Raw genomic sequence first — 25,879 nt, forward strand, 5'->3', positions numbered from 1 at the left:
AGGCTTTCTCAGGAGAGGTTCATGAGTGGATTGTAGAGATGAATAGGAGTAGATGAAGTTGATGATGATCAAGGAAATGATATAAATTAAATTTGCTTGATGTATATATCAATTATGTATGTAACTGAACTGATTAAATGCATGTTTTGCTACTTATAGGTCTTGAGTTTGAATCTCCCATGCCCCATTTTTTCAATTTCCCTTGTAATTTCCACGTGGTAGGTCCAAAAAATATTAAAAAAAAAGCCAAATCAGTTCATTCTGTTAGTTTTTTAACATCTGACTGACGGAGGGGTAGACGGTGCACTGTTTGAAAACATGAGGGGTAGAAACATCGACAAAAATAGAGTAAGGACAAAATTTGCACAAACTTGAAATATTAGGGGTGAAAAGTGCTTTTTAGCCTATAATGTTCTGTTCCTTCTAGCTGCCTGTGGTTTAGGAGTCATGAACCTAGCTGCATGTGGTTCGATTAATGTATTGAGCCTAGGAGTCATGAACTTTGTATACTGTTCTTGCACATCTGTGTTTTTAATGCATTTTTTACTTCTAAAAAAAATGCATGCAAAGGAGATCTGACTCAGCAAAACTTAGGTTGATTTACTAACAATAGAGATGAAAACATTTAACAAAGACCTTGCAATGCGAATTTCATTGAAAGAGATTCATGAATGGACCACACTAATTACATCGGTTCTTAAAGAAATGATTGAATTTAAATGATTCTAGCTTTTCATTGTAAAAAAAAACAAAATACAACAATGGGTGATCTAACTCATGCAATTTAATAACTACTATGAATCTAATATTTCAAATACTTCAAGTTTTTCCAACATTAGTCATGAAAGTCCCAAGTCTTGAAGTCATCTAACATAAGTGCTTCTATGTTAAACCATTCATCATGGTGGCAAACCTGAAAGAAACATAAGCAAGTTTATCATAGTTTCTTGAAACCATCATCTTGAGACATAAACTATCTGCATGTCTACCTTACCATGTTTACATTGCATTCAATCTTTATCTTATCATAACAACCCTACAATGCTTATTAACTCAACCACCTTTTATTCTATTAATTTCCAAATATTTCATCACAATATTTATAACACCAAGGACAACCAAGTTCACTTTCAGTTTTTGGAATAAACGAATAGGTTGGCATCACACTATATAAATACATATTCAACATAGCAAGGAAACATGTCTATCTTATCATAATAATTGCTGAGAATAGCTCAGATGTGCCACATTTTAATTGCTGAGAACATGCCTTGAATTCTTCAGTTGTAATATGCAACGTATGTAACATAGTAGAGATTCATCTTCTCACATGAAATTTCTTTCCAATTGGTTCAGGCACTCATCTATTTGAGAGCTTTTCTCCATTCCATTAATGGAATTGAACTCATTCTACAACAATTCAACAAAACCACACTATTATATAAAACCTTGATCCTATCTCACTTTAACCATACAGATCTTAAATTTCAGTTTTACCACTATCAATAGGAAGAATAGGTTTCAAGTACTCTACCAACTTACCATGCTCAGTTAAGCTCTATATATGCAGACATAGCTAACCCCAAAAGAAATAGTACATCTCAAAGTGAAGCTTCTCCTGCTCGAGGCCATGACTTTCAAGATCATTTTCCTTCTGTTCCAGCAGTTGATCGATAGTCTTAAAGAGCTTTCTCCTTCTAAAAACGCAGCTATTGCAACATTTTTTGCATTTCAAGCAATAACATACAAACAACAGAAGAGAAGAACTTTAGAACAAATAAAAGAGAGCAAAATATTTAACTGCTAATTATAAATAAATAAGAGTCAAAAGAGTAACAGCTTGAAATGGTCCAAATCATTGAGGCAAAAGGAACATGACATATTCAATAATTGAAGAACTAATAAAACCATTGCCTTCAAATCCCTTATAGTTTTTCTGCAAAATGAACAATAAGTACCTTTCAATCAAAGATCACTCATAGAAACTGTTTGAACTTCACCATCATAACTTCGTTTCTAGTTTTCATCCATAATAGACATGAATCTCTGCTCTCCCGGTGTCTCCAAGACCTCTTTCATCATTCACTCTTCATAAAAACTCAGCAAAACAAACGAAAGAGCTCATTGGAATTGATGGTCAAAGTTATATCTTCAGATGTCAAACTTGTAGTTGAAGCTTTAAAAGTAAGGTATGTTCAATTAATATCAGTTAAGTTAAACTATTTGTGATTGCAGATAAAAATACTATAAAACTGAAAGAAGTAATTTTAATTGGGATCTAATAAAACCAAAGTAAATGAGGCTCATGCAGTATTCGACATAAAATAAGAAAAAATGCAGAATTAAGACTATAAGGCACATTTGTTCTCTAATGCAGTGTTTAGCATCACAATGATATGATATAGATAGATACAAACGCATTGCACCTGCATGTTTGCTTTTTCTCCTTAATCCTCTTCCTTGTCTGCATGATTTCCACCAATCATTTTGTGCTTCTCCCAATACCCATGCGACCTTCATAATTTCAAAAGAAACTCCACTTGGTTAAGCGCTTCGCTATGTTATCACTTCACAGGCAATATAGAAGAACCCGTAAGTAATTGATGGGGTTATGGCTATAGGGGAAACCATTAATATCATTATCAAAAAAGTGAAATCCATCAATCAAAATCTGGTGACCAGTATATTAAAGTTCAAAAGGTTTCTCCTAAATGCAAACTAAATCAGCAACAGTCATGTCCTTGACAATGGAGCAAAGGACCATCCTTGAGGGGGAAAAATGCAAGAGAAAGGAATTAAAAAAAATCATGCTTGAACATACATGAGATGGCGATGAGGTCATAATGGCATCCACGGTGAAGAGGAGGATTCAGACCTAGACACCTACCCGCCTGTAAAGATGAAAATTAAGGAATATAGGTAGTGGGTCAAGGATAGTGATTTCATTCTCTAATTTGAAGCTTGATACTTGATAGGTATAGTGGTTTAAGGACATGGTCAAAATGAGAAAATAATTGACAGCAAAATCAGATATTATCTCAAGAGAATCAAGAGATGCCATATCCTCAATGCCATCAAAAGGTTAGAAAGGAACTAAATTAATTGAGAAACGTATGTACAGAAAAACAGTCAGTTTTGGTGAGATCTTGAATTAAAAATTTTAATAGCAAAATGCCCCTTGAAATTTTAATAGCAAAATTCGCCTTAAAAATAATTTATGTTGCTTTTGAAATTTTGTTTGTTGCTTAATTGGAGGGTGAAAATGGTACCTGAAAGAGTTTCTTGGCTATCACCATCTCTATCCGGCTCCTCAAAGAACATTTTCCCTGTGTGATAACAGAAGTGAAGAGGACGCATGAATCAATCAATCATGGAAACAGAGAACATATGCAATGCAACCTATAAACAGAAAAAGAGAACAAAAAGAAAAGGCTAAACTGATAAGTAAAAGAAGTTCAGAATAACCATCTAGCCAAAAGGGCACCAGTGAAATCACAGATACAAAAGGGTAAAAGGAATTGGAAAGATTTTACATGAGAGACATATACTTAGCATAAATAAACACAATAGTAGTCTCTCCATGCCTTTATGATAGTAAAGGATTCAAAGAAAAATGATAAGTCAGTGAGATCAACAGATTCAAATAAGATTAAGGGAAAAGTCTTGAGAGAATCTCAACCTGCGTATAGCTCTTCCTATGCTCAGTCTTCAATCATATTTTGTGATGTTCAAGCTCTCACATGGAATACATTGAATGTTCTTCCCGTTCAGACACCTTAGTAAGCTGCTTCAATAATCAACACAGTAAAGAAAAGAAAAACAAAACCTCAGGCTCAAAATAAACACTGATCTGAAAAATATCAAATAGCAAATGTGCAAAGGATAATGCAGAAGTAGCAATATATATAAGCACTTAGAAAGTAGAAACATAAATATGAACTAATCGATACCGATAATTAACTTTCTTTAAGTTTCCACTCAAGAAAGGAAACAATTGAAAGCGAATACAGTCAAGTAATCAATTAATGGGGGGAGTATTTTACAGTCATCATTGAAGCCACAATAGTATCCACACAACAATTCCAACTACTAAGAAAAACATGTAGGTCACAAACCACATCATTGGAGTGAATAATGTGAGAAAAGCCCAAGCACAAGATTTCAACTTCTTGATAGATGCTACAACCTGAATCAATACATGGCTGTGTAAAATCCAAAATGTTGGTTTGATTTGTGGTTATAGTAATGCCCCCCACAACAGCATAGAAGGCCATTACTTTCAGGTCAAATTGAAAAGAATTTAAAAGAACTTATCCAGGAATAGAAAGGGACTTCACAACCTACAAAGGCTAAAGAAGAAAATATCAAATCCACATCAAAACAATAAGAAAAAGATCTCATCCAACACCATCATCATTTCCTCAAAGAAGGCAATGTCAGACCATAAAAGCAAAGTTCATTGCTTTTCCTGTTTTTAGCTTGCTGAGGAGAAGATAATGAAAAATAAATTCAGTCACACAAACACACATTTGTAACATGCATGAAGAGAAGGTTCAGATTATGTTAAGAATTTTACCTTATGAGATAATAGTCTTCCCTTTAGCTCCTACCATGTTTCAAATGTCCTTAAATTTGGCCCCTGGGTTTGATTCCATATTCAGCATGAAGTTACAATGGAAATGCTAGCTGGCATCACAAAGACATAACATTTCCATCATCCATTTCATAAAAGTCTTGTGAAAAAATAACTAATAAGCAATAGTTTGCATCAACATATGCAAAAGGGAGAAAGAGATAGAACATTCCCTTACAATGGCTCTATGATACACTGTTTCTCAGAAGATTGAATCATGGAGTAACACCTGCATAGTGAAAATAACAACTCAATAACCAACATTAGAACTAGAATAAATTGAAGAGATTTAAACTTCAATCGTGGATTAATACTCATCTCATCTTCTGCCAAATTACTTGAATTGTTTGTTAAAGAAAATACTTGAAATCACATAAGAGGATTTCCTGATAGCTCAAATGAATGTTTTTGCTGCAAATAGCAGAGGATTTCAGAAATGCCAACATGACTAAATTACTCATAAAATTTATGAGTACATCCTCATACAAAAAAATAATAATAGTAGATTTAAACTTATCTGACACTGATCTTAACCCTTTCCTAACCAACATAAAATAACATATGGCGGACTACATTATATTGCAGGTACTAAATCTTACAAAGAACCGTATTGTTACCTTGTGTTTTTCTTCCAGAGCCTACTCAGTCTTCATGATAGAATCATCATCATTCCCCCTATCAAGCCCCAATCAAACTGTCATCAGAAGCTACACCAACTAATTCATACAGAACGTAGGATACAAACTTTCAAACTTAATATAGAAAAAGGAGCAGGGAATATAAGAAAGGAGTTGATGTCTAAAACCAAGTGACCAGTTATATTGTCAAGCTATACCCACTAAACATCATGAAACCATAGAGCAGCAAAAGAAATATTGTAGAAGAAATGAAACCAAAGAGCATGAAATCCTTACCTGATAATGGAAGCTAGTAATCAATATGAGGAATTCAATATGACTGGCGAATCCATCAGTGATATCAGGAAAATGAAACTTGTAGCCTTTGATCTTGAGAGGAGGGCGAATTGTGAATACGAATTCTTAGATCTGATACTGCTGTTTGTTTTAGTTTGAATTTCAGGTCATTAATGATCGTGAGGATGGAAGGTCGAGGGGATTTGGATTTATGACGTTTGCATCAGAGCAGGCTATGAGAGATCCGATTGAAGCGATGAATGATCAGAATCCGGAAGCCCTTTAGGTTTCGATTCAAGGGCTTATCAATTTGGAAATCGCATACGGTGAGGAAAATCTAGAAGAGATGAATTGGAGGGTTGAAACGGCAGAGGAGGAAAAGAGATGAGAGCGGGGAAAAACGCGTTTTGAATAAATGCTATTAAGGAGAGATGAGTAAAGGATAAGGAGAAAGGTGTAGGATAAGAAGAATCAAGGACTGAATGCCATGTAGGATTTTTTATCAAATTAACCAATCATGAGGTGCCAAGCAAGCGATGATTGGACCTAGAAAAACCCCTGAATGTATATATTATGGATGGATTATGGATAAGCAAAGCAAAAATTAGTGAAGAAGAAAGAGAGAAAAATAGTTACAAACACATGAATGGATAAAGAAAGGGGGAAATGGAGAAACTGATAAGGGAAGCTAAAAATGAAGGGAGAAACACACCTGAAGCAGAAACACTGTGATAATGATATATAGTGTTCCTTTTCCTTTCACCATAAGCTATAATGTCAAAAACTAATTGAGCCACCCCTTTATTGCTGATTTTCTGCCTCATCTTCATTCTCCAAGTAATGCTGAACAACATATCCAACCGCAGTCCAAGCCATATTCTATTTGTTGACATTTTAATTGTGTAGAAGCAGCTGCCCTTAATTAAGCCATATTAATAAGCCGTATGCTTCCCTTAAGCAGCTGCCATTTTCTTTGAAATATGAAGGTAGTCCCCTACAAAATTGAAATCCAAAAGAGTCTTTCAGCTGAAATATATAGCCTAAAATATAAACCTAATTTTGAATTTTTATTTCTATATAAATTCAATAAATTAAAGCTTGACAGGGGGAGTAAATTATGGTTAAGCAAAAATTTGAATTCAAAAACACTAATTACTGAGGAAAATAAGAATTCAAACTAACTAATAGTTACCTTGGCTATCATTCAAAGCAATAATTTCACTAATCTGGGGATTGATAGGGAGAGTAATTTAAGGTCAAGCACAAATTTGAATTCAAAAACACTAACTACTAAGTGAGGAATAAAAGGGAGGTCAATAATTTCCTATTCTAAAAAATCTCTAATACTTAAATAAGTTATTTCCTATTTCATTTTTTTTTTCAAATTTCATTGATAATTAATAATGATCAAAAGATAAGATTGGATTGGCGGTCCTAAATTAGGGTTTTCAGTAGCTCTGCATGATGACGGTGGCGGCACAGCATGATTAAGAAATTGAAGGCTAATAATTTCGCATGATTAGGTTTGAAATGCTGAAAAATCATTAACTCAGTAGCTAATCAGGCAACTAATCAATCACATAAAAAAATTGAAAAATGAAAAATACTGCTTGAAGATACCTGAGATGGCGATGAGGGCTTAATGCCAGCCAGGGTGAAGATTAGGGAAGACCGCCGCTTGTGATGACGAAAATTAGGGAATTAACGCCGTGGAGAAGATATTGAGTCATCGCCGTCATGCCGAGGAGAGGAGGGAGGCCACAGGTGGCGATAATTGAGTTGCCGATGAGTGGATGAAGTCTGAATCAGAAAGTTGAAACCATAAAACAAATAAGGTTACGAGAAGCAGGCACAACCCAGAAAATAAGTCATGAAGAAGAGAAACCATAAATTGAATAAGAAAAAACAAATCAATTCATGTAGAACCTAAATCAAGGCATGAAAAACGGCGCCGGTGAGGTCACGACCTAGCCACTAAGGAGGTTGAGAGGAGGACTGGATGAAAACGCTGAACTGAGGTACGGTGGCGGCGCATCCTGAGAGGAGGTCATTCACGGAACGGAGGAGCGGCGGTGTCAGTGAGGTGGTGGCGCAGGAACGGCGTCGGAGGGGGAAAAATGTAAAAGATGGAGAAAATAGTTGTGAGAGAGAGAGAGAGAGAGAAACCGCAATGAGAAAAAGTGAGAGAGAATGAGAGAAACGGAATGAAGAGCTGTTAGGCAAGCTAATCCATTAACCAGCTCACCGGAAAAGTTAGTCCAATATGAAGGGGTGGGACCTAAGAGCATCTTCAATGGTGGGATCTTATTTTGGGTCTTAACTCACTTTTTGTGGGCCCAGACTGCCACATAGGATTTAAGACACTCTTAAGGTCTCCATGCACATTTTGCTCCAGTGGTTGGGATCTTATTTTACTTTTAGTTGGACCCACACTACCTAATATATTTATATTATTCATATACACGTAATATTAAATTAAATTAAATTATAAATTCAATACAATTTAATCATTATACAAATTAAATTATATAAAAATATATAATATAATTAAAATTCAATATGATTAGACAATAGAACGAAATACAAATTATTGAAAAATAAATGACAATAAATTTAAAATAAAATACATAATATTAATATTGCATCTAACTTTGTTCTTGAACCTTCTCAAGAACAGAATTTTACTGCTAGTATGAACGGAATTTTTTTTAAAAAAAAAAAAGGCCCAAACGGGCAGAAAAAAAGGCCCAAACCTTCTAGTATGAACCTTCACCCTCTGATGCTCCCTCACACAAACCTTATTTCAGCCGCCCCCCTCAGTTTTCTTCCTCTCCCTTCCTTTCTCTCTTCCTCTTTCCATCGCGACCTCACCTTATTTCCGCCGCCGCCCTACTCCTCCTAAACCGCCCCTCAGTTTTCTTCCTCTCCCTTCCTTTCTCTCTTCCTCTTTCCACCGCAACCTCACCTCATCTCCACCGCCGCGACATCACCTCATCTCCTCTCCTCCACCAACCTACATCCACCTCCATGAGGAAGCCATAGTGAGGATACGCCAGCCACAGTGAGGAGAAGTCTCAGTGAGGGTTTTTTATTTTTAGGAAATTTAGGGTTTTCTTTCCATTTTCCCAATTTTTTGTAATCTGATCTTTGATCTTTGTAATATTATGTTTGTAATTTGTATATTATCATTCTTTATCAATGAAATTGGTTTAGATTCAGTTTCAGTTTCTTTCCCTCTATTTTTCACTTTGGATTTGGTACTGAATGAGAGAAAAAAAAATAATATTTTAATTAAGATCCCAGATTTGAGAGTGCCTGAGCTAAGGCACGGATCTTAGCAAAAACTAAGATCCCATGCCATGTAGGATACCCCCAATGGTGAGATTTAATAAGATCCGGATCTTATTTTAAGGTCCCAAAATAAGGACTCCATTGGAGATGCTCTAAGGTGTGGCGTGTGTATTCTAGAAGGGGCAATATGGGTAATATTAAGTAACTGCATAACAAAATGGTGAGAGGGTATGATTGTAAGAAGCTCCAGAATATAAGGGGAGTGAGAGAGGTTGAGAGGTCATCTTGGATTATTCTTAAGTGTTAGTATAGCCTTGCTCTGGGCAGATTCTGGGATTCCATTCCCTCTCTGTAATTCTTCCAATTCCATAAATAAGCAATCATTGATTTTGTGTTACTGTTATTTACCTTGTTCTGCATATTTGCTTAGTTGGTTCCTAACAATTTGGTCCGACCTGCCGGATCCTCGAAACGGAGCCAGTGAATGCCACCCAAAAAATCCAAACAAAAGATGAACACCATGGAGGCGAAGATCGACGCGCTGGAATCGGAGCTCGCAGAGATGCGATCGTCCCTAGCCGCGGTCACTACAACGGTCAAGGACCTACCAACTTCGTTGGTAGCTTTGATGGAACTCTCGATGGGAAAATCTGTTCACATTGAGGAGCCAAGTGTCAATCGGGATATTGGAGGAAGCTCCGGTGTGAACACGGTTTCGCCAGAACAGATTTCGAATCTGAACCAGATCTCAGAAACGGCACGACGGACTCATCATCTACACGGTGAGGCGCTGGCGGAATTTCGCCAATCGGTGATAAAGGTTGAGTTACCGCTTTTTGACGGGAAGGATCCCGCTGGCTGGATCTCCAGAGCTGAGGTGTATTTCCGAGTACAGGAAACTTCACCGGAGGTCAAGGTTAGCCTGGCTCAGCTAAGTATGGATGGTCCAATTATCCACTTCTACAACGCACTCATTGAAGCGGAAGAATCGTTGACTTGGGAGCGGTTGAGGGATGCGTTGCTGGAACGCTATGGAGGCCACAGAGATGGTGATGTGTATGAACAGCTCACGGAGCTGCGACAAAGGGGATCGGTGGAGGATTACATCACGGAATTTGAGTATCTCATTGCTCAAATTCCGAGACTTCCAGACAAGTAATTTCAAGGCTATTTTCTCCATGGGTTGAAGGAGGAAATACAGGGGAAAGTTCGAATCTTGGTGGCCATGGGAGATGTCAATCGAGCTAGGTTGCTGGTGGTGACGCGAGTGGTAGAGAAGGATGTGAAAGGTGAAAGCGGGTCGGGTTATTCACGGGGCACTCGTTTTGGAGGAACGGGCTTCAAAGGTGGATCGGGTGGGTCAAGCCGACCCGGAGGGACCGAATGGGTTTGGGTCAAGGGAACAAAGGAATCTGGGCCCATGACTAAACCTCCATTCAATGGCCCAAAAGGAGAAATAAAAAATCAAGCAGAACCACGTCGGGTTGGGCCGCGTGATAGAGACTTCTCCCATCTTACTTACCCACAGTTACTTGAGAGGAGGCAAAAAGGGCAATGTTTTAAATGTGGAGGCCCATACCACCCCTTGCATCAATGCCCGGACAAACAGTTGCGTGTCTTGATAGTAGAAGAAGGGGATGAAGATAATGAAGAAGGGGATGTGCTCGCAATTGAGATGGACGAACAGGAGGAAGAAATTCAAGGTGAAGTGAGCATGATGAGTTTCAGCAATATCGCTAATGCGTCTCAGGATCAACCACAAACTATGAAGCTCCAGGGCACGATTCGTGGAGTTCCAGTCCTTGTGTTGGTTGACAGTGGAGCGACCCACAACTTCATCGACCTCAAGCTCGTTCAACGTATGAGTTGGGAAATTGAAGATACGCCACGGATGTCTATTAAGTTAGGAGATGGTTTTCAGACCCACGCGAGAGGCCGCTGTAAGGGTATTGGCTTGGAGATCGGGGACTACACTGTCAATTGCACCCCGAACCTCTTCGAATTGGGAGGTCCCAACAAGGTCCTGGGAATCGAGTGGATTAAGGCATTGGGTGACACCATGGTCAATTGGGAAAAGCACTCGATGCGCTTCTGGGATGGCTCACGATGGATTAAGCTGCAGGGCCTTAACGCAGGCAAGGACTCGATGGTAGCGCTACAACAAATCTTGCGCAAGGAGCTTGGAAAAGAGACAGGAGTTCTCTCCCTCTTTGAGCCACAACGCCAGGGGACAAAAGGGAATGAGTCGAATCTTACCTTTGATCAGCAGAGAGAGCTATTGAATTTGTTGGATAAGTATCGAGGAGTTTTCGAAGCCAAAAGCGGCCTGCCACCCAGCAGAGGTAGGGAGCACTGTATTAATATCCAAGAAGGACAGGGTCCTGTTAATGTCCGACCATATAGGTACCCACACTTGCACAAGAATGAGATTGAAAAACAAGTCCAGGAAATGTTATCTGCAGGAATTATCCGACCCAGCGCCAGTGCTTTCTCAAGTCCTGTTATTTTGGTTAAGAAAAAGGACCATACTTGGAGAGTGTGTGTGGACTATCGTGCTCTCAACAAAGTGACAATCCCGAATAAGTTTCCCATACCCGTTATCGAGGAGCTTCTAGATGAGTTGCACGGGGCGCAATATTTCTCAAAACTGGACCTTAAATCGGGTTACCACCAAGTGCGAGTGCGAGCTGAAGATGTCCATAAAACAGCGTTTCGCACCCATGAGGGGCATTATGAATTCATGGTAATGCCATTTGGACTCATGAATGCCCCCTCTACATTCCAAAGTCTGATGAATGAAGTGTTTAAGCACATGTTGCGTCGCGGTGTACTTGTGTTTTTTGATGATATACTAGTATACAGCAAGGATTGGGCCAATCATCTTTCTCAGTTGGAACAAGTCCTGCAAGTTCTCCATAAACAGGGGTTGACCGCAAATCAAAAAAAGTGCAGCTTTACTCAAAGGACAGTGGAGTATTTGGGACATATGATATCAGAACAAGGGGTGGCAGTTGACCCCAACAAGATAGTCAGCGTTGTGAAATGGCCAACTCCTACGAATGTCAAGGGAGTGAGGGGATTTCTGGGTCTTAGGATACTATAGAAAGTTCATCCGCGACTATGGGAAAATAGCCAAACCATTAACAGAATTAACCAAGAAGGATGCATTCCACTGGGGAAACGCAGCACAGCAAGCATTTGACACTCTCAAGGACAAACTCACCACTGCTCCTGTTTTGGCCCTCCCCAACTTTGACAAAGAATTCCTAGTCGAATGTGATGCATCGGGTACTAGACTTGGAGCCATATTGATGCAGGGCAAGAATCCCATCGCTTATTTCAGTAAAGCTTTGGGAGTACGCAACTTAGCAAAATCCGCTTACGAGAAGGAGTTGATGGCTGTGGCACTAGCAATCCAACATTGGAGGCCATATCTTTTGGGGAGGAAGTTCATGGTTTCCACAGATCAGAAAAGTCTCAAGGAACTACTGCATCAGAAGATTGTGACAGGAGGGCAACAAAACGGGGCTGCGAAGCTACTTGGATATAATTTCGACATTATATACAAACCAGGGAAACTGAACAAAGGTGCGGATGCCCTGTCCCGTGTCAATGAAGGGGGAGAGTATCGCATGCTGGCTTCGTATCCTCAATGGGAAGAACAATAGTGGTAGCAGCAGAAATCCAAAACGATGCTAAGCTCCAAGCAATCGTGGAAGCCATCCTCAGGGATCCATCCACTCACCCAGATTTCAGTTACCAGCGTGGGATTTTTTTCTACAAGAATCGCTTGGTTCTTTCTCAAACTTCAACAATGATCCCTCGTATGTTGCAGGAATTCCACACATCCCCTCAAGGAGGGCATTCGGGATTCCTGAGAACCTACCGTCGTGTGGCTGAGAACCTCTACTGGATCGGGATGAAAAATGCAATTCAGGACTTTGTACGGCAGTGCGATACTTGTCAGCGACATAAGTACCTCGTCGCTTCTCCCGCCGGGCTCCTTCAACCTTTACCAATTCCTGAGCGTGTTTGGGAGGATATATCGATTGATTTTATCACTAAGCTCCCTAAGTCCAAGGGATTTGAAGCAATTCTTGTGGTAGTAGACCGGTTGTCCAAGTATTGTCATTTTTTCCCTTTGAAGCACCCTTACACAGCGCGGAGCATCGCAGAGCTATTCACTAAAGAGATTATATGATTACATGGGATCCCTTCATCCATTGTCAGCGATCGAGATCCAAATTTTATGAGTCATTTTTGGAGGTTTTTCGCTTACAAGGAACTCAACTCAAGATGAGCTCCGCTTATCACCCCGAATCGGATGGACAAACGGAGGTGGTGAATCGCTGTCTCGAAACATACCTCCGTTGTTTTTCCGCTGACCAACCTAAGACTTGGGCAAGCTGGTTACTTTGGGTCGAGTATTGGTTCAACACTACTTTCCATTCCTCTGCAAATCAAACCCCGTTTGAGGTGGTTTACGGCCATAAACCTCCAGCTATCACTCGTTGGGCATTGGGGGAAACTCGCGTGGAGGCTGTACAACGCGAACTTCTGGACCGAGATGAGGCTTTGCGACAATTGCGAAGTCAGTTGACTCGTGCGCAAGACAGGATGCGAGCTCAGGCAAATGCTAAACGTGTGGAAAAGTCTTTTGAGGTTGGGGAATGGGTCTTTGTCAAGCTCAGAGCCCATCGTCAACAGTCAGTGGTGACCCGTGTGTTTGCTAAGCTAGCCGCACGCTATTATGGCCCTTACCCCATTCTGGCTCGAGTTGGTGCAGTGGCGTATCGTTTGAAGCTTCCCGAGACATCGCGAGTTCATCCAGTGTTCCACATCTCCTTGCTCAAAAAAGATGTGGAAGATTATGCAGAAGCTACTGAGCTGCCTGACCAATTGGAGGGTGAGGGCAATGAAGCTGTGCGGCCCCAAGTTACTCTGGCCACTCGTGTCATTGCAGTTCAAGGAGAAGACATCCCACAAGTCCTGATCCAATGGAAAGGGAAGACCATCGAGGAAGCTACATGGGAAGATGTTATCACAATTCAGAGCCAATTCCCTACCTTCCACCTTGAGGACAAGGTGGCTGTTCCAGAAGAGGGTATTGTTAGGCAAGCTAATCCATTAACTAGCTCACAAGAGAAGTTAGTCCAATATGAAGGGGTGGGACCTAAGGTGTGGCGTGTGTATTCTAGAAGGGGCAAGATGGGTAATATTAAGTAACTGCATAACAGAATGGTGAGAGGGTATGATTGTAAGAAGCTCCAGAATATAAGGGGAATGAGAGAGGTTGAGAGGTCATCTTGGATTATTCTTAAGTGTTAGTATGAATAGGAAGCACTAGCTTCCTATAGGAGCCTTGCTCTGGCCAGATTCTGGGATTCCATTCCCTCTCTGTAATTCTTCCAATTCCATAAATAAGCAATCATTGATTCTATGTTATTGTTATTTACCTTGTTCTTCATATTTGCTTAGTTGGTTCCTAACAAGAGCGAGCGTTAAAATGAAAGAGAGTGAAAGGGAGAAGAATGAAAGAGGGGAAGGAGGAAGAAACTATGTATGACACGTAGGATTTGGACGAAAATTAGTCAATCATTAAATGCCACGTCAGATATTGAGTGACCTAGAATAACCCCTGAATGTATATATTATGGATTAGAGTAAATTGATATGTTCTTTACAACAGTAAACTTCGTCGTGCAGCACACGGGTAAAAAACACTAGTATAGATTAAATCTTGGGAATCTTGCTTAATTTTACAGTGCGGCCCCACCATTGCCACATGTTCCTGTTCAATCCTTCCATTCTTCTCATTCACTCAATCAGCCATTCAGCCCCTTTTTTAATTGTCATAATTTTCATCCTCATCATTTTTCTCTTATGTGCTAAGTTTCATAACTGATCACTAATCCCTCATTCCAATTCATAATTCATATCCTACCTTCCCATTAAATAAAACAAAAATGAGAGGAAACAAAATAGTTGTAATAGGTTGCTCTGTTTTTCTCGTGGTTAATTAGCATCTCACAGCTGAAATCAGAGCTCTCAAAACACCACCACCAAAAGTGGATGAGGATTGAGCACCCACAATAGGGTCGTGAAGGAATTGTGTAACGGAATAGATGAATAGAAACTTTTCCACGATATGCTCACCCCTATCAACACCACTCGATATATGCAACAACTTTTTTCCAAAAAAAATGTAAGGGCCCTTCCTTGTCCCCTTCTATGTTCCGCCACTGGGTGGCACTTTGATTTCCCAAGAAGGAAGGCATGTAATTCTCTGATTTTTCTTTAGTATGTTACTTATCAATGAATATACTTAATCATCAAAACGTTTAGAATGTTTCTTCTCTTTTAACTTCTAATCACGATCATTCTAGCTATATATTTCAGAAACCAAAATAGTTTGAAATGTATTGAAAAGTAGAAATTATTGTTAACAATCTCTAACATCTATTGAAGTCTAAGAATTTAAAGACAAATTACTTGAATCCAAATACAAATTTCTAATCAGTCAATGAGGGGCATGGTAGAGCGACACAAAGGACAAGTTGGACATTTTTCTAGCCATTGAACAATGCACTCTTCATGATACATATGCTTTGCAAGGCATTTGGAAAACCTGCACTCCCTCTTCAAACTCTGTTAGACAAATACAACAGCCTTCTGTGTCAGCATCTTCTTCTTCTACCTTCACTTTCTTTTGGTGGGGTTCTTCACTTTCTTCCTCTTCTTCTTCTTCCACCTTCACTCTCTTGTGGTGGGGTTCATCACTTTCTTCCTCTTCCATGCAGGACTCCCAGAACTTAAATAACTCATCAGGAGCAGTAATATCCAAAACAAAATCGACCCTGTGTGGACTTTCATGACTGGAATTCAGGGGACAATCTTGTACCAATTCGCTTGCACGCGATACCACATTCGACGCTAGTGATGGAATGAACTCAGGGGGAATGACGTGATGATCACACAAGTTTCTTTCGATGCTTGATATATCACCGCTTAGTAATTCATCCCAAGATACCACAATGGAGCTCTCACTCTCTGGATAAATCATATTGCGAAGTTCACGTCTAACACGAACTTCCATGCACAAATAATCCCCAACGGCAACATAATCTTGCTGCAGAGTTTGAACAAGCGCTCGATCATCTTCATCCATTGGGGAACGACGAAGATGCCATGTGAAATAAGTCTCTATCATCATCGACATGACTCTTACTCTTCAAGAATGAATTGTTATGCACTTCTTGATCAGAAAAGGGAACACAGTAATCACAACTTTGATCCTTGCACAAGGATTAAATTGTAAGACTTAATCTTCACATTCATCCATAACCGTATATATATTACTGTGTACCTAAAAATGTATTAAAAGATTTAATTTTTAAGCAGAGACTATTTGCGCCTCCCTGTTTTGCTAAGTCCGCCATCTCCTTTTTTAAAAATTCCAACATTGCCCTTAGTAAAAAAACATAAAAAGGTAATATTTAATTTTTACTTCCCACACACCATCTCCTTCTTCCTCCTCACCCTCCTCCTCACCCTCCTCTCAATCCTCCACTCCTCCACTCCCAAGCTCTTTTGGGTGATCTCAAGTCAAGAATAGAAGCTTACCCATGTAAGTTTTTACCTTTTTCCGAGCTTTTTTTAAGTTTTTTTTAGCTTTCATCGCGATTTCGCGACTTTCTGACGTAACTGGTTAGTCCCGCCCTTAAAACTGCGGTAATGAAACAAATTACACGCTCCCGCTAACATACGTGCGGACGTGTTAAATTTATACCTTCGGCTAACTTGTTAGCGGAGGTGAAAAAAACTTAGTCATTTCAATCGTGTTAAGGTCTGGTACTGCTACTACCTAAATAAAATTGATTTTCCCGTTAACATACGTGCGGAAAGTGATATGTTGGAATAATAGGTCCGCCAGTTAAACTGCGGAAGGCAAATATGTGCTGCCGCATATTAAAGTGCGGACAGAACAAAGATTTTTAGATTGATTGAGCTTATTTTGTTGATTGCAGCATAATGATACCTGAGGAAGTAAATAGGCCCAATATGGAGATTGTGCCTTCTGTGGATCTTACAAAAGCTTTCACCACTAGCCAAGTAAGTTTTGTTCAATTTAACAAGTTATACACTATGTGTAGGTCATGCGATGTATACTTAATTGAGTTTTTAAATGTTGTAGGCTTTTGAATCCTCCAAAGCTCTTGTTAATTGGGACAAAGCTGTAGGTAAAGAGCATGGCTATGTTATTATTATTCAGAAGTCGAACTATGGATCTGACAAAAGGAGGGTCGTGATGACACTAGGATGTGAGCGTGGCGGCAAATATAAACCATCCACATCGGTGTTAAAGCGAAAGCGGACTGGAACTAAGAAGTGTAATTGTCCATTCAGGCTAAGGGCAAGGTGTAGTAATAAAGATAAAATGTGGACGGTGCTTGTGCATAGTGGGATCCATAATCATGACACTGCTGAGGTTTTGCAGGGTCACTCATATGTTGGCCGTCTAAATCCAGAGGAAAAGGCGATGGTGGGAGAACTGATTGAAGAAAGGGTCAAGGCCAGTGATATTTTGATTGCTATAAGGAAACACAACCCAACCAACTTGACTAGAATTAAACAGATTTACAATGAGAAGCAAGCATACAACAGGTTGAAGAGGGGATCGTTGACCGAGATGCAACACTTGATGAAGTTGTTGGAAGAACACAAATACGCACATTGGTCTAGGGTGCAGGATGGTACTGATGTGGTCAGATCTTTGTTTTGGGCACACCCTGATTCCATTCACTTGTTCAATGAGTTTTTGTGATTCTGGATAGTACATACAAGACCAATAGGTACAGGATCCCTTTACTTGAGATGGTGGGGGTTACGTCGACAAATTTGACATACTCCATTGCTTTTGCGTACATGGAGAATGAGCAAAAGGATGAGGTTGTTTGGGCTGTGAATAGATTAAAAGACTTGATCATTAATGGAGACAATCTGCCGAAGGTCTTTGTTACAGACAAAGACCAAGTTTTGATGGAAGCATTGGAAACTGTTTTTCCCGCAACTCGCTGTCTTCTATGTCAGTTTCATGTACTTAAGAGTGTAATTGGCGAGATGAAGAAACTTGTGAAAGACATTGAGACGCGTGAAGACATTACTGATAGATGGAATCGGTTGATGTATGCTGCCAACGAGGTTGAGTATGATAAAGCTGTGGGTGCTATGTCGAATACCGGTGAGCTCTGGACTTACATTGAGACTAACTGGTTGCCTTTGAGAAGCAAGTTTGTGAAGTTTGAGATTGATACTTGTATGCACATGGGGTGCACGACAACAAACAAGTAATTTGTTGCTATCCTTCACTTTTTTGACTTCAACTGTAAAATGTTTGGCAAAATGTTTTCTGTTTTTTTTATTTCATGTTTATACCATGCGCAGAGTTGAGGGGGCACACTCAAAGCTGAAGAAACTATTGTCCGACAGAAAGGGTGACTTGGTCATTGAGTGGACTGCGATGAACAAGCTTATTATCATGCAGCATGACAAGATAAAGGAGTCCTTCCAGCTCAGCATATTTGTCACTGAGCATTCTGTGAATGACCCATTCTATAAGCATTTGCGCGGGTTTGTATCTAGAGCCGCATTGCACATTATTGTTAAAGAGAAGACTCAAATTGGCAGGATTGGGGTTGGTGGTATATACTGTGAGTGTGTACTTAGGAGAACCCATGGACTACCATGTGCTTGTGAGCTCATGAAGTTTGAATCTGTCCCATTACTTGCAATTCATCCACATTGGAGGAAATTGACTTGGGATTCTTCGGACCGTGATATGGATCCAACATTGGGTTTGAGTTTTGAGTCTGAATTTGACAAATTACGAACCAAGTTCGAGGAGTCTTCACACGGAGTTAGAATGTCAATCATTGAGAGCCTTAGAATGATTACTTATCCAGAAACGACTTCTATGTGCGCTCCAACAAAGAAGAAAACCAGGGGTAGGCCAATGGGATCCACTAACAAGCCCAAGAAGTTTGTCAAGGGATGTGGTGAGACCTCTACAAAGCGCATTCCTTGTAGATGGGAGACTATTGACAAAGAGTATCCGGGCTCGTGGCGTGATAGCAACACGACACCATTACAGGAACCTTCTCCAAAGGTTAGGTCTCAAAAGGCTTCTAAGGCTTCAAAGCCTCATAAGGCTTCTAAGGTACAAAGTCCTCTGATCCGGATAGTGTGTACAGAGAATAAGAAGCCTGTGAGTAGTTACCTACGTCGACGCAACCTTAAACAAATCCCTGATGAGTTTCATCCATTCATTGTTGACTTTATAAATGTAAAGGGAGATGGCCACTGTGGATATAGATGTGTTGCATCGTTGAAGGGTCTTGCAGAAGACGATTGGCCACTTATACGTAGGGAACTTCTGACAGAGCTTGATTCGGATGCTAATATGTACATCAACATGTTTGGAGCCAGCGAGGTTAACCAAATGCGTTTAGCTCTAACAGTTAAGGATACTAAGCCCGTAGGTGAAGACAAGTGGATGATGATACCAAATATGGCCTACCTTATTTCCACAAAATATAAGTTCATAGTGTTGACTATTGCTAATACCGGATGCAACACTTTTTATCCGTTAAAAGGAAAGGCGGACCTAGTGGAAGAACACAAATTCATGCCGATTGTGCTTGTCAATAAAGATCATTTCGTTGGGGTAAATCCTTATCCTTTATCCTTCATAATACGTATATGTAAAATCATATACTTTTATGCTTATACTCTTCTTTGTTTGTAGGTTACTCTTCGTGAAGGCCATCCAATGCCGACCACAGCTCACTTGTGGGCATACAACTGTCACCCGGAAGCAAAAAAATGGGAAGAGCCTTACAAAGAGCGCATTGAAGAATACGCGGCTTATCTGAAACAAAAAAATGGAGGATGTAGTGATATTATTGACCTTAGTGATGATTAATTATGTTGGATCATTAAGTTGTTTTGTAACGAATTGCTTGTAATTTATATGCGTGTAATGGATGATTACTTTGAACTTTATAACTGTCTCATTAAATAGCTTGTGATGCCTCTGGATTGTTATAACTGACAGGAAATTAGTCTGTGCATGCCTCTGTAATAACAGCCAGTAATTTTCAACCTGTCCGCACTTATAACTACGGTAGGTCATGAGGCATCTGTAAGAGGTTACTGTAAGCCTCTTTAATAGCACCAATTTCCCGTGGTTATAACTGCGGATGTGTGTAAATTTTCAACCTGTCCGCAGTTATAAAAGCGGTTGGTTCATACAACATGAGGCATCTATACGAGGTTACTGTAAGTCTCATTAATAGCACCAATTTCCCGTGGTTATAACTGCGGATGTGTTATAATTTTGAACCTGTCCGCACTTATAATTGCGGTAGGTTATGAGCCCTGTGTAAGAACATGTAAGCCTATTTAATAGCACCAATTTCTCGTGGTTATAACTGCGGATGTGTTATAATTTTGAACCTGTCCGCACTTATAACTGCGGTAGGTTATGAGCCCTGTGTAAGAACCTGTAAGCCTCTTTAATAGCACCAATTTCCCGTGGTTATAACTGCGGATGTGTTATAATTTTGAACCTGTCCGCACTTATAACTGCGGTAGGTTATGAGCCCTGTGTAAGAGGTTACTGTAAGCCTCTTTAATAGCACCAATTTCCCGTGGTTATAACTGTGGATGTGTTTAAATTTTCAACCTGTCCGCAGTTATAAGTGAGGAAGGTGATTTCTTGGCAGAAAAACATTTGGTTCATATAACATGAATGTATCTCGCTATATTTCTGACCATAACATTTGGTTCATATAACATGAATGTATGATGCTAAACAAATTATCCAACAAAACATAACAAAAGATCTGAAATTATCCAACAAACACATAGTTGCATTATCCAACTAAACATAACAAAAGATCCGAAATTATCCAACAAACACACATAGTTGCATTATCCAACAAAACATAACAAAAGATCCGAAATTAAACAACATTATCCAACAAAATAAATATAAAAGTACAAAGGTCCCTAAATCTAACGCCCATAATTTGAAGGTCCAGCTCCCGAGTCCCGTCCCCTGATCTTTCTTCCCCTCCTGTGCACTGCTCCCTCGATGATGGTATGCATATTGTGCACCGCATCCCACATCGGTGAACCCGGCGGGGGCGATCCATCTGTCGTCGGATCAACCGCAATGCCAGAGTACAACGCAAGCTCCGCAAACTGGCTCTGAAATGACAATATATAAGGTCAATATACACATAGGCATACACATAATCGTAATGTAAGCCACATAGCGAAAACAAGTGTCAGTACCTCTAGAAATGCGAAGCGGTCGGCTTTGTACTCATCTGGGACCATGTAAGGGTGTGAGACCTTGATATACCAAGGAGTGTATTCGCCAGTGGTCTGAAAAGGGAAAGCAGCTTCTTCCGACAGATGGCAAATGTGATCATTCCAGTGCGCAAATCGACGATCACACTCCCGGCACGTAACTGACGATGGTGGGGGATCTGGCACATACTGGATCCGACCAAACTGCCTGATGACTCAATCTGGGAGGTATGGGAATATCATCCCGACATGCCTGATAAATCCCCTATACAAGGCAACCTGAGGGAAGGGCCAGTGAGCATAATGCTCTACATAAGGTCTCCAAATCACAGAACTGGCCGGAAACGTATCCAGGTTCATCCTCTTCTGCGCAACCTCAGTAGTCCCTCGAAGCGCCTCCCAAGTTAGTGCAACGGGCCTGTCTGGCGTGTAGGCAGGGTTGTCCCTGCGCTCAAACAAGGATCCGGGAAAGTGGGCAAACACCCATGACTGCAAAAGAGAAAATGCCAAAGTATGATGCTAATTATTTAAAAACAATGACAACAAATGTTTTAACAATAATTACAAAGAAATAACAATACTTGCAGAAGAGATAAATAACCAGCAACAGACTTAGCACCGTTCCTGCTGGCCTCCCCGAGCTGACCATACAAGTAAGCCAAAGTGGCAGCTCCCCAGTTCCACCTTGATGCATTCTCAAACAGCACCAATATATGTGTTGCTCTTGTAACAGAAAAGGGTCATGCCAATCAACCGCAACATGTAAGCTCGGCATGCAGGAACTTCATTGTTGGCCGCTACGTGTTTCTCCACAATATCATGGAGAAAGCTAAAGCGAAGAGATGGACCCTTACAAGCATCAAACTCCTCCATCACAAGCTCAATGTCCACATCAAGTAACTGAGCAACCGCAGGAGCCGCCTCTTCCCTAGTCGGGTTACCAAAGGAAGAACTCACCCTCTACAGGCAAGTGGAGTAATGCTGAGACATCTTCAAGTGTGATCGTCATCTCCCCCCAGGGTAAGTGGAAAGATGACGTCTCAGGATGCCATCGCTCAACAAAAGCAGAAATAATGCTCTGGTCAACACTCGAGCTTGTGCATTTCATCACCCACCGCAAACCTGCATCATGCACCGCACCCCTTATGTACCGAGCATGATGAACTACAGGATGACACATCCTCCCATGATTATAGGTCTTGAGCACGCCTCTAGTCTCATAATTTGGCCGTTTGTATGACCTCCATATGTCACGAGCTATATGTTCGCCATACTTAGTCAACAAGCAAAGGTCAAACGGACCTCCCTCATACCACAACCTGTTCTCATCGTCCTCATCACCAGACTCTTCCTCAAACTTCGCCTCAAGGTCAGCACCGACATCCTCCTCAGCCTCCTCTTCACCACTAGTCTCCTCCTCACCACTAGTCTCCTCCGCCTCAGTGTCATCATCCTGCTGATCAGCCATAATCTCATCATCCTGCCGATCCTGTACAGCAGGCTCTTGTTCAGCATTCCTACCCTTTCCTCTACCCCTTCCTCTATTAGCCTCTTCTGACCGTTTGCGGTTAGAAGCATGAGTGGAGCAACGATCCCGTGGAGGAGTAGGTTCAGTAGAAGGACCAACAACACGGGCAGTTTTCCTAGGAGGCCTGAAAATTAAAAATACAAAAATTTATACTCATATACAACAATTTATTAACATAAACAACAGTTTATCAACATAAACAACAGTTTGCTAACATAAAAAAGAATTTATAAACATTCAGAATATTCAGAGAAAATTCAGAGATAATTAAAAAAAAATTGACAGGCTAACCGCACTTAAACATGCGGTAGGCATAAAACCTGTCTGCGGTTTAGAGTGCGGACAAGTCACGAAACATCCTCCCATGACAGAATCAAATCGAGGGACTGAATTTTGACACAAAATACAACCTAAGCCTCGAAAACTTGTAAGAAATAACTTACATTGTTGTTCTTCTTGTGGGTTATGGGTTGTTGTTGTATTTTGTTGGTTTCTCCTTCTTGACTTGGTCTCCTTCTTCCTCTTCTACTTCAACTTCTTCTTCTTACTGGTTGTCCTCCTTTCTCTTCCTCTTCTTGACTTGGTTGTGGGTTAATGTGGGTTTGAGAGACTTGATTTTGTGAGGGTTGAAAATTTTGAAATTGGGTTGGAGAGGAAGAGGGATTATACGGTTGAAAGAGGGGGGAGGGTTTGTAGATATAAGGTAGTTTTTTTTTTTTAATTTAAATTACTGAAGGGTATTTTGGTCTTTTTGCAGTTTTGGGGATGGCTCACTTAGCAAAAAAGGAGGCGCGAATAGTCTCTGCCTAATTTTTAATAATAAGATTTAGTTCTCGTTCTATTTGAAATATGACAAGCGAGTAAAAATTTAATAAATATGTAATAATCTATACTTATATAATTATATTAAAACAAGAACTTTCCAAGACGTCATTTCCCTCTAAACTCATTCACAAGAATAAACTTAATTATTTTATTCCCCCTTCATTGCACCACAAAGTGACACGTGTCCCTTCCCTATTATTTTACTCCCTCCGTCCCTAATTATAAGCTAAAGTTGTAAAAATCACACTTATTAAAAAAGCCTTAATTGATGCATTGGTTTTCAAAAAAAATGTACAACTTTCTATGTTTAACCCTATTTATGATAACACTTTTTCATCATTGTACTACTAATGGTGGTGCTCCACTACCAATAAATGCAAGGGTGAATATGAAAAGAAATATTAACTTTTGCAAGGTTAGCTTATATTTAGTGACACAAAAAAAGTCTCAATGTTAGCTTATAATTAGGGACGGAGGGAGTATTATTTATTATTCATTCCTTCATCTCATTTCTCTCCCCCACTATCTCATTCTTTCTTTTTCTATCACCCACTGACGGCCTCATTAACTCTCTCCTCCCTTTCAAAAAAAAAACTCTCTCCACTAATATTGTTCTTTAACGATAATTATTTGTCCACACCTCTAAATTGAGGTGGAAAGAAGTGGAGGAGGAGAGAGATAAGAAGAAAAGAAAAAGCAAGAGAGAGAAAATATAAGATGTGATAGATGATAAGAGGAGAGAGTTAGAAATAAAAATAGGTGAAAATGAAGTGTATAAATAAAGAGGTGTGTATATATCATTACTCATTGTTTTAATTTTTCCTCTTCAATTCACCTCCTAAATACACCAATCATATGGGAGTTGGGTTTGGCACCCCACCTATGGGGCTTGGCACCCACTTTATCAAATACGGAATTTAAAATTCCGTATTCTCCCTATTGAATACGGAACTTAAAATTCCGTACTGTATTTAAGCATGCGTGTCACATTTTCAACCACTCATTATATACTAAAACAGATACGGAATTTTATTTTCCGTATTGATACGGAACTTTAAATTCCGTATTTAATAAAGTGGGGTGCAAAGCCTAAGGGGTGGGGCACCAAACTCAATTCCCCAATCATATGAGTTTCCTTCTTTTTCTCTCTCTCCCCCAACTTCCTCGTTAATTCTGTCCTCTGATTTCTTTCCTCCTCTTCTTTCTCCCACCAACTTTTCTTTTTATTTTCTCTCTCCCACTATCTCCCCTCATTAAATTCATTTCCATTCAGATAGGAACGATACATGAGCCATATTCCACAATTTTTAAATCATTTTTATCAATCAATTCTTATGGATACCAACCGATTGCAATTCATTTTTTTGAAAATCTTCCCTCATTTATGGATACCAACCCATTGCATACACTTATAAATTTTTACAATATCTCTTTTTTTTATTATAACTTTTTTCAAAAAAAAACATAATATTTTTTTAAATGAAATAAAAACATAATAGATATCAACCGAATATAAATTATTATTTAAAATATTTATTTATTTGAAATCATTAATACAGTATCTGTATTCAAATCTATATAAGTCGGTATGTACCAAAAAAAAATCTATATAAGTCGGATGCGAGCCGCTATGACTCTTATTTCAGGATTCGAGCATGGGTGAAGGTTGAAACTCATTTACGAAGAGGGCAGATGATTGCACCAGCTAAGGGAGATCCGGTGAAGGTCAAGTTCAAATATGAAAAGTTAATTAACTTATGTTACCGTTGTGGGAGGCTTGACCATGTGCAGCGTGAGTGAGGCGGAGGGGAATGATGCTATGACCCCTTTTGGACCTTGGCTTAGAGCAGATAGCGAAAAATATTTTGCTCCCCGATGGAAAGGTGTAGGAGGAGGCAGAACCCGTGAGCAGAAAAATATGACAGAATCAAGTACCGATGATGGGCTGGACGATGGTGTGATTGGTGGAGGATCGGAGGGTGGAAGTATTGTAGCTGGGATTGTGCATGGAATGGTTCTTCTATGGCTAACAACTCTATTTCCAACATCAAGGCCAATGTGTAACCAATTTGCCAACAGTTGCAGTTCCCCTACAACTATACAACTTTTGATCTTGCATTCTTCTTTTGCCCTAATGTCCATTGGAGCGGGAGGCATAAGATCATCTTCCTTAGCCTTTGGTGTAGACCAAGTAAAAGGGACAAAGATGCAGGAATCAAAGAAGGCTACCTCAGCTGGTACTATGTTGTTGTGTCTGTGCACTACAACAAAACGCGTATTTAGTGGCAATTTATATCGCTTTTACCGGCAATA

General features: G+C 39.8%; 4 protein-coding genes and 1 long non-coding RNA gene across 16 annotated transcripts; 3 read left to right on the forward strand and 2 right to left on the reverse strand.

The window, feature by feature from the left end:
* Positions 1-624: 624 nt before the first annotated feature.
* Positions 625-7,765, reverse strand: LOC130727627 (uncharacterized). Of its 12 annotated transcripts, none has more exons than XR_009015394.1 (15): positions 7,474-7,764; positions 7,168-7,347; positions 6,260-6,541; positions 5,548-6,105; positions 5,251-5,308; positions 4,812-5,044; positions 4,577-4,686; positions 3,680-3,784; positions 3,270-3,326; positions 2,822-2,891; positions 2,427-2,514; positions 1,959-2,087; positions 1,543-1,709; positions 1,331-1,410; positions 625-913 (listed from the first exon to the last, which is right to left on the reverse strand). It is a non-coding gene; the product is annotated as an uncharacterized LOC130727627 (long non-coding RNA). The 12 variants fall into 12 exon arrangements; XR_009015392.1 differs by lacking the exon at positions 1,331-1,410 and having other exon boundaries at positions 4,812-4,862; positions 4,948-5,044; positions 7,474-7,762; XR_009015396.1 differs by lacking the exon at positions 1,331-1,410 and having other exon boundaries at positions 1,959-2,176; positions 2,427-2,567; positions 7,474-7,765.
* A 2,298-nt stretch (positions 7,766-10,063) lies between these two features.
* On the forward strand, positions 10,064-11,941 carry LOC130711103 (uncharacterized). Its single transcript, XM_057560574.1, has one exon. It carries the CDS (start codon positions 10,064-10,066, stop codon positions 11,939-11,941), a length of 1,878 nt encoding a protein of 625 aa, XP_057416557.1.
* Positions 11,942-15,430: 3,489 nt separating this feature from the next.
* On the reverse strand, positions 15,431-16,006 carry LOC130711107 (uncharacterized). The gene has a single exon (XM_057560589.1). It carries the CDS (start codon positions 16,004-16,006, stop codon positions 15,431-15,433), a length of 576 nt encoding a protein of 191 aa, XP_057416572.1.
* Positions 16,007-16,075: 69 nt separating this feature from the next.
* On the forward strand, positions 16,076-17,662 carry LOC130711110 (uncharacterized). The gene is made up of 3 exons (XM_057560602.1): positions 16,076-16,152; positions 16,866-16,950; positions 17,033-17,662. Exons 1-3 carry the CDS (start codon positions 16,076-16,078, stop codon positions 17,660-17,662), a joined length of 792 nt encoding a protein of 263 aa, XP_057416585.1.
* Positions 17,663-17,763: 101 nt separating this feature from the next.
* Positions 17,764-19,819, forward strand: LOC130711118 (uncharacterized). The gene is made up of 3 exons (XM_057560610.1): positions 17,764-18,185; positions 18,283-19,561; positions 19,643-19,819. Exons 1-3 carry the CDS (start codon positions 17,764-17,766, stop codon positions 19,817-19,819), a joined length of 1,878 nt encoding a protein of 625 aa, XP_057416593.1.
* Positions 19,820-25,879: the final 6,060 nt, after the last annotated feature.

The sequence above is a fragment of the Lotus japonicus genome, chromosome 1 (genome assembly GCF_012489685.1).
Source record: "Lotus japonicus ecotype B-129 chromosome 1, LjGifu_v1.2".
Lineage (NCBI taxonomy): Eukaryota > Viridiplantae > Streptophyta > Magnoliopsida > Fabales > Fabaceae > Lotus > Lotus japonicus.